The following is a 16,009-nucleotide window of genomic DNA, read 5'->3' on the forward strand; positions in this document are numbered from 1 at the left end:
CCCCAGGGCCCATTGGAGGTCTATGGGGATGTCATTTCTCCAGAGTGCTGTCAAGAAACACGGATAAGCACATGGTGTGGTAGCAAGGGGGTAGCCCACCTGAAAGATTTAGAATAAGAAAGGAACAACAGTCCCTTTCTTTCTGGTGACAAAGGCAGTTCGACATAAATTTCTAGGAAGGCATTTCGGTAGGGTACAAGATAACATTTAGAAGGGGTTAAAAACAAAGAGGTGTACCAAAAACCTACACAGATTTAGGAACTTAAACTCTGCAGAAAGGGGAGTTTAAAAAAAAAAAAAGCACGTGAAGGAGAAAATGCATAGAGTTGTCATAAAGGAGAAGAAAAGTCTAGTGTGTCTGTCACCATCATGCATCACGCACTTTTACAAAAGCCAACTTCTTAATTAGCGAAGAGAAAGCCAACCGTCAGGCGGAACAGAATGTTCCTGCTGTTAGGTCAAGTCATTCTCTCCCATGCGCTTGAACGTGAATTCAGAACCAGGGCAGGGAGTGTGAAATCTCAAATGGGGCCCCACCGCCGAGGGGACAAGTGCTCCAGGCCACAGGCCACAGAACCGAATCCCGCCCCCCGCCCCGCCCAGTGTCCCCGCGTCAACACTCCCATCTACCTTCCCCTATCAGTGCTCCAAACGGAGGCACTCGGGTCAGGTACAAAATCTTCCTCCACACTGTACGAGGCGATGTATTGAATTCTGTTTACTGAATCTTAAGCACATTCAAGCCCTGCCCCTGACATCGCACCCAGGTTGCCCCACTTACAAGTTCTGTGATCCCACAGCTTCATAAACAAGTAAACAGATCATTTCCCGGTTTGTTTCCTTACAGGGCTAATCACACTAATCAAGTGTAGGCGTTTCAAAGAGCGAGCATTTTGAGGGCTGATCTATTTCTCGGCTTTCCTGTAGACAAGTCACTGTTCTCACAATGCACTGCTTTCTGTTCCTTCGGGAGCACAGATGGCATACAGCCAAACATCCGGGGACAGAAGACGAGGGCAGGACCAGGTTCTCCTGTGCCTTTCTTCCCTCCCTCCCTTCTAAGTCATCCACCCTAATTAGGAAGGTCTCCTCAACAAGAAGACTTGGAAGATACAGAAAAGTATAAAAGAAAAATTCCCCTTAACCCCATTCGCAGCTGTAACTGAATACGGCGACAGATTTCTTTCTAGCCTCTTTTCTATGCTGAGACCTCCATCCTGAGATCGTCCGGTACAAGTGTTGTCTTCTCCTTTCTCACGTTTTATATATCGGGTCTAACGTTCTCATGATGTGATTATTTTGTATGTTTCATGTCACACACAACACGTATTTAATGGTCTCCTGAGGGCACGCTATGCGGTATTCCGCAAGAAGAAAACATGACCAGACTTATGTGGCCGCTCTCTAACTTCTAGATACAGGGTCACTCCAGTTCTTCACTATCAAAAATGATGCCGCGACACTAACTCTTCTATGTCAACAGTCGTGAGCGTTGCTATTATGTCTGTAGAACAAATTTCTAGAATACGGTAAACACCTGTAGGGTTTTGGATCCACATTCCTAAACCATCTTTCAAAAAAGCCCACAGCAGTATCTCCTGCCACCCACAGTGGATGAGGGGACCTAGCTCACTTTTGTTTTTTCTTTTGTTCCAGATGCCGATCCCATTCCAAGTCCAGCACATCATTCACATCTTGGACGGCGAATTTCACGTACTGATGGAGGCGACGGATTTCCTACAAGAAAATAAAATGAGAAAGGGAATGACTCCGTTTTCTAGTAGCTTGGAGGACAGTATACCAAAACAATCAAAATAATTTTGCAATGTTTTTCTACTGAGAACCGTAAGGAACAAAGAAAACACAACAGGCTTCAACCGAATCATTAGAGTGGCGTCATTAAAATGAACAACGGAACTCAACCTTTTTAACTGTGACAGAGAGGCACAGATTGGGCGTGCCGCTCCAGGGCGCCAGGGCACAAACACCATGGCTCATTCTCTCATCATCAGCTCCTACACAGAAACTCAACAGGCTCTAGGAATTTGCCACTGCACGCCGCGCCTCCGACAGCGCATCCGTTCAGTCTTTGCTCTCCCACCCATGAAATTAACTGTAATGCGGACAAAATTAGCCTATAAAAGTGCTGAAAATGATTCTGAACCTATCTATTCGTAGCACAGGACACGTAAGTCTCCCTACCGGTTGAGAAAAACTCCTCTCTTCTCAAAGAAGAGTGTCAGCAATAGCAAGTGAACTGCCCATTACTAAAATTCACGCCTATTTATTTGAGGCCTGCAACAGTTTTCTTTAAATGTTAATCCAGTGTTAACTTTCACGGCTATACAGCCTGACTCTCAGAAACGAAAAGTGAAATGAAGACAAAGCATTCCACTAAATACAGTTATCAAGGCAGGCAATGTACTGCCCACCGGGAACCATCCTGGTACACGGTGCTTACTGTGTTTCGTTTTAAAAGTTACTCTTGGATGAAGATACATGCCCCAACTGAAAAAGAGCAAATGTCATTTAGAAAGAGCCAGGCTGATTCCAGGAGGAAGCAGCAGTCCCCATAGCATCAAATATAAACTGCAACTCACTGCGCGACGGCAGCGGCAGGCCGGCCGCCCTCTCCGACACGGGCAGACTGCCCTCCGTGCACTAGCTTGCGCTCTTCCAAGGGCCCTCCCACTCCGTCTACCGGAAAAGCAAGCTTCTCCTTCAAGGCCTGTCACAGATACTTGGTTTCTGCGGCTTACTGCTGCGTCACTGGCAACGCAACAGCAACGTATCCCACGTTACGGTCACATGTTCCCTCTTGCGCCGCCGCGCACCCGGCCGCAGGACCGGCACAGCGCAGTGCAGCGGTTAGGAGCCCAGGCTCTGAGTCAGGCTCGGGGACCGGCACTTATTCGTAGGGACACTCGGGTGGTTCCAGCATGTTTCCTTATCCCCTTTCGTACGTGGCATGTACCGGATAAATGCAGTTATCTGCTTAGTGCTGTGAGAAGAGAAAAGCGTTTCCTCTTGAAGGTCCCCCCAGAGCAGCACGCTTCTCCTGCAGCTTGGACGCAGAGCAAGAGGTGGAAACGCACGTATCGAGAACGTGTATCTAGATGCGCCCTGGAGGCGGTAACCTGAAGAGTGGCAGGCAGGGGTCTTTCTCCCAGACTGTACACACCCATGGGCCCCCAGCCACATGGCAGGGGCTGAGTGACACAGCAGGGGGTCTCCCACTCTCCAGGACATTCGGTCATTTCCCCACTGTAGTCAATCTGCCAGGTGGGGGCATAGAAATGGCAGAAAGAGTAGAGTCCGCAGCCTCGAACCCTCCGAGGCAGGAGGGGATTCGGCCCAGTTACAGACCTCACATCCTAGATGAGGAAGACCAGAGCGGCCGCCTGTGCACCCTTTCCTACCGGGACCCTGGGCAAATGCAAGGAGGTGGCAGGTGATCCCGCTAAGGCTCGAGACGCAACAATTTTCAGTAAACTGAAAAGATGGAAACAAAAACCAGATTTCGCCACAATAGAAAATAAGAATAATTACAAATGGATGAGAGAAGTGACCTTGCTGAAGTGCGGCGTACAGGAAAGAGCCCCAGCAGATGGAGCCTTCCATCTGGTTGCACTCGTACTAACAACATCACCAGGGCCAAGCTCCTCAGCCCAAGGGACTATTATCCGTATAACAGGACCAGTAACTCTTGCATTGCAGAGCAGCTGGTTTGGAAGTTCAGAAATAACGTGCGAAGAACACCCAGCAGAGTGTTAGCACTCACTAACTGCCACATGAACATTTATTATTTGTCCTCTGATATATAAATATATATTTTTCCCAATGGTATGCTTTGCACCAAACAAAGTTTAATAAAGAAATCTAATGTTTGTTTTCATCCTAAAAAAAATTAAGCAGAAAAGTGCACTTTTCTTTGTCACAGCTGAGGAAGTCTGTGCAAAGCGGGTAAATGAGTGGCAGGAAGTTAACAACTTCACGGGGGCAGTCCTCCAGACAGGGCCTCACAGAGGGGCGGCCTGGCAGGAGTTGTAAGCAGCTCACCTGGGCTGGGTCCTCTTACCTGGAGCTTCGCTTCGCTCTTGGGATCCAGGGGCCGCTTATAGAGCAAGTGCACGTATCCGGAGTCACAGTTTCTCTCATTTTGTTCTCTGGCTTCTTCAACACCAGCAAAGCCCTCCAGTAAGGTTGTTTTCAGGGTACTTATATCTCCATGTAGAGACTAGAAAAGGTACAAGGATGTTTTAATACAAAAAAATAAATAAATAAAGTGGCATTTCTAAGAAACGAGCCTTTCTGTCTGATCTTGGAAGGTAGTGCTTCTCAGGCAGTGAAGATGACGCATGTGTCTCAACAGCGGGTGTACAAGAAAGTTCACTGTGCGCAAAGAAAAATACCAATGTTCAGTTTTTAAAAATGTTTTCTTTCCTCAATAAAAAGCCACAGAGGCGCCTGGGTGGCTCAGTTGGTTGAGTGTCTGACTTTGGCTCAGGTTAGGAACTCACAGTCTGTGAGTTCAAGCCCCACATCGGGCTCTGTGCTGACAGCTTGGAGCCTGGAGCCTGCTTTGGATTCTGTGTCTCTCTCTCTCGCTCTCTGCCCCTCCCCTGCTCATGCTCTGCCTCTCTCTCTCAGAAATTAACAAACACTAAAAAACAAAACAAAACAAAACAAAACACCTAGTCTACTGGTCAGAAACTCAGAGAACGAGAAAAACTATTGATACCACCCACCATCCTGCTCCCTAAAGGTAATCACTGCTGACAGCCTGGAGATCTCTCCTCTTTGGAAACACGTTAAGGGCAGGGTTCTGGAGGCAGACACTCTGGGACTGGCACGTGGAAACTGGGTAGCTTTGGGCAAATTACTTCACCTCGCTACCCTTCAGCCTCTTGATTTGCAAGAGAAACAAAGCAAATAGCACCTACCAGAGGATTCAGCAAGACAACACAGTGCCGGCACACAGGAACCGGTAATAACAGTAACACAGTAACTACTACTAAGACCGAATACTCGGTACTTTTATACCAGATATTCCCCTCAACCCAACTCTTTATTATAATCCAACCACTTACTACAAAATATGGTAAATTTTCAAATATACCAAAACTAGCAGCAATAACGGATTTTTATGGAGTGCCCTGCAGGTGTCAATGGGGGCAGAAACTATTACTATTATTCCACTTGCTCTATGAGGAAACTAAAACCTGGTATAGCCACGCTAACTTGCCCAAGGTCACATAATTAAGTGCTGACGGTAGGACTTGAACTTGGCATTCCTACGTAAACTATTCTAAAAACCACCACCATGGTCCTCGCAGAACAGAGCACACGGAGTGCTGGGAGAGCAACTCTCAAAAGCGCAATTCCATGCAGAAGACCATCCGCAAGCACAGACCTCTGTGGTCTCCTTAATCTCCAGGAGGAAGGCGTGCAGGTCGTCAGACTCCGTCCGCAGCATCTTCATCTCCTCCGAAGCGCCCACCTGGAAACATGCTTTGGACGTCCGGGCCTTCAGCTCTCCCAGCTCCTTCTGAAAGTGTGCGATCTGCAGAAGCCACAGGGGATGAAGCCCCTCAGTGTGAAAGGCAAGGCAGCACTGTCCCTGCTCCCGCGCCCTAGCAGGCGTGGACCCCGGGGAAGAGCCACGGCCGGGCGCCAGAGCCAAAGGCTCCCTGCCAGAGCCGCTGCTGGGAAAATCCTGCAGGATCCACTTTACCTCCTCCCCGATTCCAGCCATCACGGGATCTGACTCTTTCCACGGATGGCCCTGCTTTTCCGTAACTGGAGGCTGAAGCGATTTTGCCTGAAACGGAGGGCAAAAGGTTGACAGGTGCACCCCCACCGGATGTGCGGCTTCTTGAAGCCGCTGCCTCAGCGCTTGCTCCCTCGTGATACACTCACTGCTCCCCCTCACTTGTTCTTTCGAACCCATATTGACCGGGTACCTACTTGGTGTGTGGCATGTTCTAGACGGTGGAGAAAGAGGTGAACACGACGGAGAAGGTCCCTACTCTCATGGAACTTAACGTTCTCCTGGGTCAAGACAGGTAGGGAGTGACTGTTTCAGCTGGGGGTAGTGACAGGGCGAAAAGAGAAAGGGGGTGCTACTGGAGGGGAGATGGCCCAGAACACCCTCACCGAGCCCTGAGGTAAAGCGGAAAGCTCCAGAAAGTTCTGGGGGAAGCACCTTCTGGGCAGCGAGGAGAGCAAGCGCAAAGACTGTGAGGCACGAAAGATGTGCGGCATGTTGGTGGCAGAGAGAGCAAATGTGGGCACGGTGATGTCAGGGAGGAAGCTGGAGAGGGCACGGGGGGGTCGTGTACAACTAAACCAAGGAGTTAGGATGTTTATCTAAGTGCGCTGGGAAGCTACTTGGGGTTTATTCTTTGCTTTATGATTTTAAAAGATCCCTCCTGCTGCTAAATGGAGCACAGAGATAAGTGAGAGGGAGAAGTAGTAGGGAGACCAGTCAGGAAGGTGACAAGGCAAGAATGGATAATGGCCTGAAATATGACATTAGCAGGGGCGATAGAGACGTGGATTTGTCTCTCTCTCTCTCCCCCCCCGCCCCCCACACACACACCCAGAGTAGCGCTGACAAGACCTTCCACTAGTAAGGACTAAGGGGAGGTTCTGTTCAATAGAGGAATCTAGAATGACTTCCGGGTTTGGGGCTGGAGCAAACGACCTGGAGTAGTTGGGGGGGAGACAGAAATCAAGAGTTTTGCTGGTAAGACCTTAAAAGACCTTACAGAGATGGCTTTTAGATTACGTGATACCTACAACGATGAGAATTTTAGACTGCATGAGCAAGTGTTAAAGCAGCAAACATTTATCTAATAGATAGATGTGCATGTGCCAGGCACTGTGCCTAAAACCAGACCTATCACCTGGGCATTACGTTACGTTATGCCCGTAAGGGTGCACGCTGTGGGCAGGAAGGGGCTGGCTGGGAAAGAGAAGGAAAAACCAGGACTCCGGTCCGGAGGGCACGCAAATAATCAAGTGGGAGAGTGACCTAAGATTCTCTTTAAGTTAAACCATAGAAATAAACTGAGGTGACAAATTATAAATCTAAACATGAAAAGTAAAAAAACAAAGCATTTAGAAAAATATAGGAAAGCACCGGGCACCCGGGGGGCTCAGTCTGTTGAAAGTCCAACTTCAGCTCAGGCCACGATATCACCACTTGTGAGTTCCAGCCCCACATTGGGCTCTGTGCTGACAGCTCGGAGCCTAGAGGCTGCTTCCGATTCTGTGTCTCCCTCTCTCTCTGCCCCTCCCCTCTCATGTTCTGTCTCTCTCTCTCAAAAATAAACATTAAAAAAAATTAAAAAACAAAACAAAAAACCAACAATATAGGAAAGAAGGTTTTTGACCTTAGAACCAGAAGTGATTTCTAAAACAGAACACAAAGAGCACTAATCATAAAAGAAAAGCTGATGTGTTCACCGCATCAAGAACTCTATTAAATCGTAAAAAGAAATCACGAATAGAATGAAGGCAATTCACAGAGTGAGAAAGTATCTGCACTACGTGTGTGCGTGTGTGTGTATGTGTGTGCACGCGTGCTCGTGCACCTGACAAGGAACTCTTATAAATCACTAAGAAGACAGACAACCCAGTAGAAAAACAGATAAAAGGCTTGGGAAGAGACACCGCATAAAAGAAGATATTTCTTAATATCTAATTTTGAAATATCTTAAAAGAAGACTCAATTTTAGTGGTCATCAGGAAAATAGTAATTAAAACCACAAAATACAACAACAAAATGAAAGATACCAAGGCTAGTGAGGATATGGACCAGCTGAACTGCCACAGAATCCCAGTGGGAATTAACTAAAGAGAAATTTATATATCTTCTACGGCCCAGCAATTCCATTCCTGGGTGCACGCCCAACAGAAATGCATACGTATATTCACCCAGAGACATCAACTGCACGGTCACAGCAACGCCGTTCGTGAGAACTTAAACCTGGAAACTCTTGAGGTGTGCCAAGGGTACAATAAATACTGTAGTCCAGCCACCTGATGAATTCATGCAGCCACAATAATGTGGATCGATTTCACAAACATAATGTTGAGCCAAACACAAGAAAACATACTGTGTAAAAAAAAAAAAAAAAAAGAAAGAAAGAAAGAGAAAGAAAAGAAAGCATGCTGTGTGAATCCATTTCAGAGAAGGTATGAACAGGCCAAACTAGGCTATGCTGTTAGAAATCACAGCACGGAGCCCCCTCGGGCAAGGAGGCTACACATGAGGGAGAATCTGGGGTCCTGGTAATGTCCCACTTCTTGATCCGGATGTTGGTTACCAAGGCGAATTCAGCTGGTGTGTGTGTCTGTTTTTACCCCTGTGTGTATTACAGGTTAATAAAAAAGTAAAATAAACTGAAAGCTTATGGAAAGGCACAGAAACAGAGGACCCTGGGTGGAGTAGTCGGTTACTTTGGAAATGAGAAGAAAATCAGGTGCTGCGGTCCTTTCAGACATGAAGCGAAAACAACCAAGCCAACAGCAGAGCGTGGACAAGCTCAGAACCCACAGAGAAGACAACGCTAAGGCTCTGGGGTGGAGATAAATGGCTTTTATGCGCGCACCATTACAAATGTTCAAAGCTCGTGCTTCAGTATTGCCCGGCACGTAGTCCTGAGTACTATTTTGAAGGTATGATTTCTAAAACGTGAAAACCCATTCTGTAATAAACACGTATGACTGTCTGCATGAACAAACAGGGCAACGCAAGCTGCGCTTAAACATACCTGGGGAGAGCCCGCTTTTGCAGCCGGAGGGGTTATCCGGGGTGACTTCTGTACCATCGAAGCCGCTGGGCCTGCACTGCCCTGAGCGGACCGCCCTGCTGGAATAAGAAGGCCATGAAAACACGGTTTTTCCCCAGTCTTTCTCTCAGCATATGTGTCCTTCCCTCAAATCTAAAAAAATAAGCCGCTCAGTGTCCCCGGCCCTCCTCATACGATTTTATGATTTTTGTTACTAAGAGTGACGTCCACAGTTTTTAGCCTGATCCAAGATAACTAAAAAGCACATATTATATTTTCAGATGCAAAACTCTTTTATAAAGCAGGTAAAACTGGAATGTCTCTGAAAGTAGGTACGTGCATTTTTGTGCAGCCCTGGGAGGCTGGCCATTGGGCCCATCCTTACGCCCCTGAGGCTCCTGCTGCACCTCTGAGAACCAGGAACAAAGTTTACATAATCCCGTCACCTTGTAAGAACTCATAAGGTCTTCAGGACCCTCCTGGAAGCTTCTAGAACAAGACTTGCTCTGCTGCACTTTAGGATTCCCTAGGGAGCATTTAAAAAACACACACACCAAAAACCTCTACCTAAACCTCACCTCCAGAGAACCTGACTGAACTGTCAGGGAAGAAATCCCCCAGTGAGTCCAGCATGCTACTGAGGCTATGATCCAATAACCTAGGACCCTCCAAACTTTAAGAATTAAATAATGGCAGGGGGCACCTGGCTGGCTCGGTCAGGTGGAGCATGAGACCCTTGACCTCAGGGCTGTGAGTTCAAACCCCACGCTGGGTGTGGAGCCAACTTAAAAAGAATGAATGAATGAATGACAATGGAAGGATAGGGAGATGTGGGTGGTGAGCAGTGGAAATGGGGAGTACACGCATCATGGTTCAACCCTTCTCTCCTACACTGAAAACAGATGTGAAAAGATTAAGGCAAGACTCTTTAACTTTCTAGGTCTGTCTTTCAGAATCTGAGGGAAAGTCCTGGAATGAGGGGACTCTGGTAAACTCCATAAGGCAGCCTTCTCTCCTGAGCAATAGGTGAGAGAGAGGATTTCAGGAATTCACGGCTCAATCAATGCCTGTTCAACATTTACCGAGATAACGTTATTCCTGACAAACACTAAATGGCACCCCAAACATGCCTGGCTAGGTATTATCACTGGCATGCATGAAAATAATCCACTGAAAAACTGGACACCTCTGGCAAACACCATCCTAACCACATGAGCAAGCTAACATCACTCGGGTCAAGACAAAATGAGACAGTGCAATACGATACACATCACCTATGTGGTACTGCCACCCACAATGTTGAAGTGGAATCTCGTCGTGTAAAAACAATCTCGTCCACATTGAGGGCCAGCTCCCTACCTATTGGCCTGACCGCTCCACAAACATCAATGCTGAGAAAGATGAACTAGGCGAAAAAATGTGTGACACTGACACTAAAGAGAAAAAACTAAACTAGAATACGTGGTCCTTGGCTGGAGCAGGAAAAAAGCTCCCAAGAACACTATTGGGACAACTGTGGAAATGTCAATGTGGGCTAAGGATGAGATTATGATTAAATCTCCTGAGCGTGTGAATGTATCAGGTAAGCTGGTATTTGAGAGATCCACACTTAACGTACTCAGGGGTGAAGTGCCTGTGAGGAACTCTCCAATGTCTTAGGGAAAAATTTTATGTTAAAAACTAAAGACGCAAAGCAACTCGTGCAAAATGTTACCAAGCCTTGACTTGGTGAAGGGCACGGTTTTCATTACCCAACTGATGCAACCCTTCTGCAGGATGAAAGAAGGCCAGGGACGTCTGTTCATGGAGTTTATCATGCACTTCAATTCAACTCGGTTATGATAACCATTTCCACTTATAATCTTCACTCGGTAAACTTGCTCACAGTAGAGCTGGGTGTGAAAACCCAAAGACCATCATCAGGGGCGATAAGCTTAACAGCCACTACAGGTTTCGCTCTTTCACACCAACTTGCGAATCGTTTTGTAACTGCCCTTCACGTAGGGCAGGCTACACCTGAAGACTGGGGCCACAGCAAACACCTCCTCTGAGCCCCCACATACACTTAGCTCCATGAGAAACGTCAGAGGGCCAAGCATGGCAGCATCGAGGCCACTGCAATCACTCCGAAAGCACGGGCTTCACAGCACATTAGTGTGAGACACAGGAAGCAAGAAAAACTAATCTGGTCTGACTACGTAAGCCAGGATTCCTAACAGGTGAAACATGCAAATGTAAGAATTCAGGGCTGATTTCCTTAAAACCATACCTGATGCTGAGGAAGAGACCGAGGGCTTTGACGACACAGAGCTGGATGCTGAGAGGGGCGTGGGGTGGCTGAGAACTCCGGAAGCAGCTGGCTTAGAGGCAGAGGAGAACGGCAGCGTGGCGGGTGTAGCCTGGGAGCTGACGGCAGGGGTGGAGGGAGGCACGGCAGTGAACCTGGAACAACGAGCGGTCTGACTGTGTGAGGAGGGCCCACAATGAGGCCCTTTCTCACTGGTCCTGAGCAACGCTACCGAGGGACAACTTACTATCCCCGCGCTCCTGCCTCTGTGAAACATACATGTTTGGCTATTTCTTATGAAAGGTGATCGCTGCAAGGAAAACAATGACCTGTGTATTTAGGAATACACTACTCAATGAAAACATCACGTATTTAACATGAAGGAGAAATGAAGTTTATCAGAATGTGAATTATTGATTTTCTGTTCCATCAAGCTACGTACAAAAAGGGAGGCTGGGGCTCTGTTCTTAGGAGAGGCTGGTATTCCCCTTCTGCCAAGGAAATTACTGAGAACTCGCTTTGGGCGATCACCTCCTCTGGGGAGTGAGAAAGGAGGAAGAAAGGAGATCACCGTCTTTGGGATGCTTACGGGAAGGGAAAGTTAAGCTCTACTGACAGAGCAAAAGTCTGTCAACAATCTAAATGTCCAGCATCAGGAGACCGGCCATGTAATCCACTACAGGGTGACAAAATGGAATACCAGACAACTGTTGGGTGAGGTGGCCGTGTGGCCACTTGATATCAATAGGGACAGCGGCAGCAGCGGTGGCCACAGCCAGCACCACGTCCGCAGCAACAAGCAGCAGAGATGAGTGGGGGAGAGCTGGGCGGGTACACGGTGTAAGGGATCACTTTCATCAAGGGGCTTGCACTCCCGCGGGGAGACCAGAGCCAGGGACAAAGTTGAATAACACGTGCGTGAGCTGCTGGGGCGCCCGTGTGGAGAAAGTAAAGGGTCACGTTAAGCAACCAGGACTGTCCTCGAAAAACAAGACGCCCCAGGACTGTCACAAGGGAGAGTCACCTGACAGGCATACAACTTCACAGACGACGGAGGTGGCTGTCAGAAAGCAGTTCAGAGAGTAAAGGGCGGACACAGGGGAAAAAGTGCTACAAGGGATTCACTCCCCGCACAGGATGTAGATTTCTTATTGCCCCATTTTATAAAATAAGGCATATCTCCCGCCTTTTAAATCTGAAAAGGCAAAAACGACAATTTAAATATAAACCTCTAATGACTGAAAAACAAGACATTCTAAGAGACCCTCCTGGACTCCATGCACTGAATAAATGCAAACCTTTTATGTTGTCTGAATTTTTACCCTTGGCCAGGATTACTTTGGAAGACAAGCAAAAAATCTATTCATAACTCCCTTCTCAGTGACTACTTCCAGGGACTACCACGTGGTATTTCTACTCATGCTACAGCAGAAGCACTCTCTAATCAAGTGTTACTTACTTCTCACTAAGGTTGACCTTGACCACAGAGGCCGAGGAGGGGAAGGAGGGCTTCACTCCTATGTTCGGAGCAGACACGCTTGGCATCGGTGTGCTTTCCAGGGTGGGCTTAAAACCCGATGATCCGAAGGAGAATGTGGCAGCGGGGGACACTGTGGGACAGGCCCCGGGGGTGGACGCCATGGAGGCTTGCGAAGGAGGAGCAAAAGAGAAGAGAGATGTGCCAGAGGCACTGGAATATGGAGGCGGCTCCCCTGGGGCAGAGCCGGATAGCTTCATCGACGCAGAACCGAAGGAGAACACGGAAGTGGCTCCAACAGCAGAAGGTAAAGAGAAGGTGGAGGGGGGAGCAGCCAGCGATGAAGGCGGACCAGAGGCTGGTGCGGCAGGGGCCGGAGCGTCGAGCTTCTGCGGGGCCTGAGAGGAGGTTGGAGTAGTGGGGGTACTCCCTGCAGTGAACAAAATGGACAAAGAGGAAGGGAGAAATTAGCACCATGACAATGGAAGTCCACACGACAGAAAAAGGGCTCGGGCAGAATGGAGTCAGAGAGAACTGTCCTAGTACAAGAAGTGAAAAAATAAAATAGGAAGTAGGGCTGATGTTGGACTTTCCATAGCAAACCTTCCACGTGGAAAGACGAACAAAACTTTGAAAGGGAGGGAGGCCTAGGGGGTTCAGTCAGTTAAGGGTTCGACTCTTGGTTTCAGCTCAGGTCATGATGTCACAGTCGTGAGATTGAGCCCCATGTTAGGATCCAGACTGGGGGTTGAGCCTGCTTGGAATTCTCCTTCTCCCTCTCCCTGTACCCCCCACCCCGAAATAAATAAACTTAAAACAAAACAAAACCCATAAATTAAAAAAAAAGCTTTAAAAGAAAAAGGAAACAGGGAAAGGCATTAGATTAATAGCACTTCATGACACCCAGATGAATCCCAGAGCGGGCGGTGGGCTGGGGGGGGGGGGGGGGATGCACCTTTCATTGTTACAGTGAAAAACAAACCATTCTGCAGCATTTCATCAGCAATTAGAAAAAAACTTCAATTCAGATTTCCACTTCATAATAGTTCCTAAAAGCAATTCCAGATAAATTAAAGATATCTACATATATGAAAACACATGTAGGAGCGCCTGGGTGGCTCAGTCGGTTAAGCATCCGACTCCGGATCTCAGCTCAGGTCCTAATCTCACGGTTCGTGGGTCTGAGCCGTGCATCAGGCTCTGCAGGGATGATGTGTGGCTTGCTTGGGATTCTGCCTCTCCTTCTCTCTGCCCCTCCACTGCTTGCTCACTCTCTTAAAATAAATAAACTAAAAAAAAAAATAATTTAAGAACACATGCATACATACATCACAAAACCAAGGAGGCAAAAAGTCAGTAAAATCACTGAGAGCCTAACAACTTGAAATTTAGAAGTGACTCCCCACCCCCCCAAAAAAAAGAAAAAAAAATCTAGGATTTGACTGCGTAGGGCCAGTTGGTTAAGCATCTAATTCTTGATCTAGCCTTAGGTCATGATATCATGGTCTGTGGGTTCAAGCTCAGGACAGAGCCTGCTTGGGGTTCTGGCTCTTCCTGTCTCTGCCCTCCCCCTGCTTGCTCTCTTTCTCTCTCTCAAAATAAATAAACTTTAAAAAAAGATTTGACTGTCTAAAGACAGTTACATAAATAAAAGATAAAAAAATCTGTAGTAAATGACAATATGGGTTTTTTTTTTTTATGTTTTATTTATTTCTGAGAGAGAGAGAAGGAGACAGCATGAGCAGGGGAGGGTCAGAGGGAGAGGGAAACACAGAATCAGAAGCAGGCTCCAAGCTCTGAGCTAGCTGTCAGCACAGAGCCCGATGTGGGACTTGAACCCACGAACCGTGAGAACATGACCTGAGCCGGAGTCGGACGCTTAACCGACTGAGCCACCCAGGCGCCCCAATGACAGTATGTTTTATATTTTTTAAAAAGCTCATACAAATTGAGATAAAGAAATTTCAAGATTGATGTAATCCAGGAACCTTATTCACAAAATAATACATGACTGCTCAATCTGCCTAATCAAAGAAATGCAAATTTAAGTGAAACAGATTTTTGATTGTTCTCTAAACGATCAAACTTTAAATATACCTAATCCCCTATGTTTGGAAGGGTAAAATAAACCTAAAACCTTTATCACTAATAGGTATCTAACTGACCATAATCTTTTAGAAAACACTTTGGCATTACGTCTCAAAAATCATAAAAAATGGACTCAGCCATCCCACTTCTAAGAAAGCATACAAAATTAACCTAAGAAATGAAAAAGACATTTAATACCTTTTTACACAAATAGTAAAAGATGTTCAATGGGATAGGAAGCACTCTTTTAAATGAATCACAAAGATTAAGAATGTAGAAAACACAATTTACATTAAAAAACCTACACCCTAGTTAATGATGTATACGATATTTTACAACTGAGAAGAAAGATGTTTATGAAAAACCAGAAGAGAAAGCAGGTTTAAATTTTTTTCTGTTTTACAAACTTTCTATGAAGTAAACACGCTAATATGCCCAATTAAATAACTCACTAAGCAAACAAATAAGAAAGCAATAGTTACTGCCAACACATTCATATTAATGGGTCTTGATTCTTCCAAACTGTGAGATGACAATTTACCTTCACAACGTCAGAACGAAGACCCCATTAAACTGTTGCTTTCATGGAAGTAAATACCACGAGCACATTTATTCTGTTAATACTCCTTTCCCACAATCAAGATGGAGCGACAACTGCCAGCTTCTTTAAAGACACAAACCCACCACCGCTCATCACTTCCCAGCACGTCCGGCAGGTATGAGCAGCACGCGCCAGACCCGAAAGACCCGAGGCACCCGCCTACCTAAAAACAGAACCGAGCACGTGAAACCCCTCGTGCTCCTTCTGATCGATCACTCAACCCAGCACCCGCAGAGCTGCAGTGCGGAAATGGGCGGAACCATTAATGCCTCCTGTACCCGCCACCCAGACTTCAGCTACAGCCACGGGCCACTCTCTCCCCCTCCGATGGCTCTCTCCCACTCCTCTATGGCTGTCACCTCTGGACCGAGCCAGGAAAGGTGAACAGGAAAACTGGCCCCTGCTGGTGCAGACTGGGGTTTAATGGGTCAGTAGTGAAGTCCTTCACACTGAACTGTGCTCAAAAACAGACATCGCCCCAGACGTCTGGCTGGCTCGGTCGGTCAAGTGTCCCACTCGGTTTAGGCTCACGTCATGGTCTCACGGTTTTGTGAATTTGAGCCCCACATCGGGCTCCAAGCTGACAGTGATGAGCCTGCATGGGAATCTCGGTCTCCCTTTCTCTCTCTGCCCCTCCCACACTTGCACATCTCTGTCTCTCAAAATAAATAAACTTAAAAAAAAACTTATTAAAAAAAAAACCAGACATCACCCGGCAGGCTCCCAACTTCCCAGGGGGCACTGCTTGTCACAGCCTG

At 47.1% G+C, this 16,009-nt stretch overlaps 1 protein-coding gene across 6 annotated transcripts in view; it reads right to left on the minus strand.

Moving 5' to 3' along the window:
• NUP214 (nucleoporin 214) overlaps positions 1 to 16,009 on the minus strand; it is a 102,346-nt gene that overhangs the window by 69,725 nt on the left and 16,612 nt on the right. For 4 of the 6 annotated variants that reach the window (XM_039229507.1, XM_039229504.1, XM_039229502.1 and 1 more), the window contains exons 12-18: positions 12,545 to 12,992; positions 11,068 to 11,240; positions 8,781 to 8,878; positions 5,735 to 5,821; positions 5,414 to 5,563; positions 4,079 to 4,237; positions 1,634 to 1,737 (exon numbers count right to left, since the gene is read on the minus strand). In XM_039229507.1, the coding sequence (XP_039085438.1) occupies positions 1,634 to 1,737; positions 4,079 to 4,237; positions 5,414 to 5,563; positions 5,735 to 5,821; positions 8,781 to 8,878; positions 11,068 to 11,240; positions 12,545 to 12,992 (1,219 nt within the window). The remainder of the gene's footprint in view (positions 1 to 1,633; positions 1,738 to 4,078; positions 4,238 to 5,413; positions 5,564 to 5,734; positions 5,822 to 8,780; positions 8,879 to 11,067; positions 11,241 to 12,544; positions 12,993 to 16,009) is intronic. The other 2 variants (XM_039229503.1, XM_039229506.1) reach the window with 2 other exon arrangements.

This window comes from Hyaena hyaena, unplaced genomic scaffold (assembly GCF_003009895.1).
Source record: "Hyaena hyaena isolate Hyena2069 unplaced genomic scaffold, ASM300989v1 scaffold_38, whole genome shotgun sequence".
NCBI lineage: Eukaryota > Metazoa > Chordata > Mammalia > Carnivora > Hyaenidae > Hyaena > Hyaena hyaena.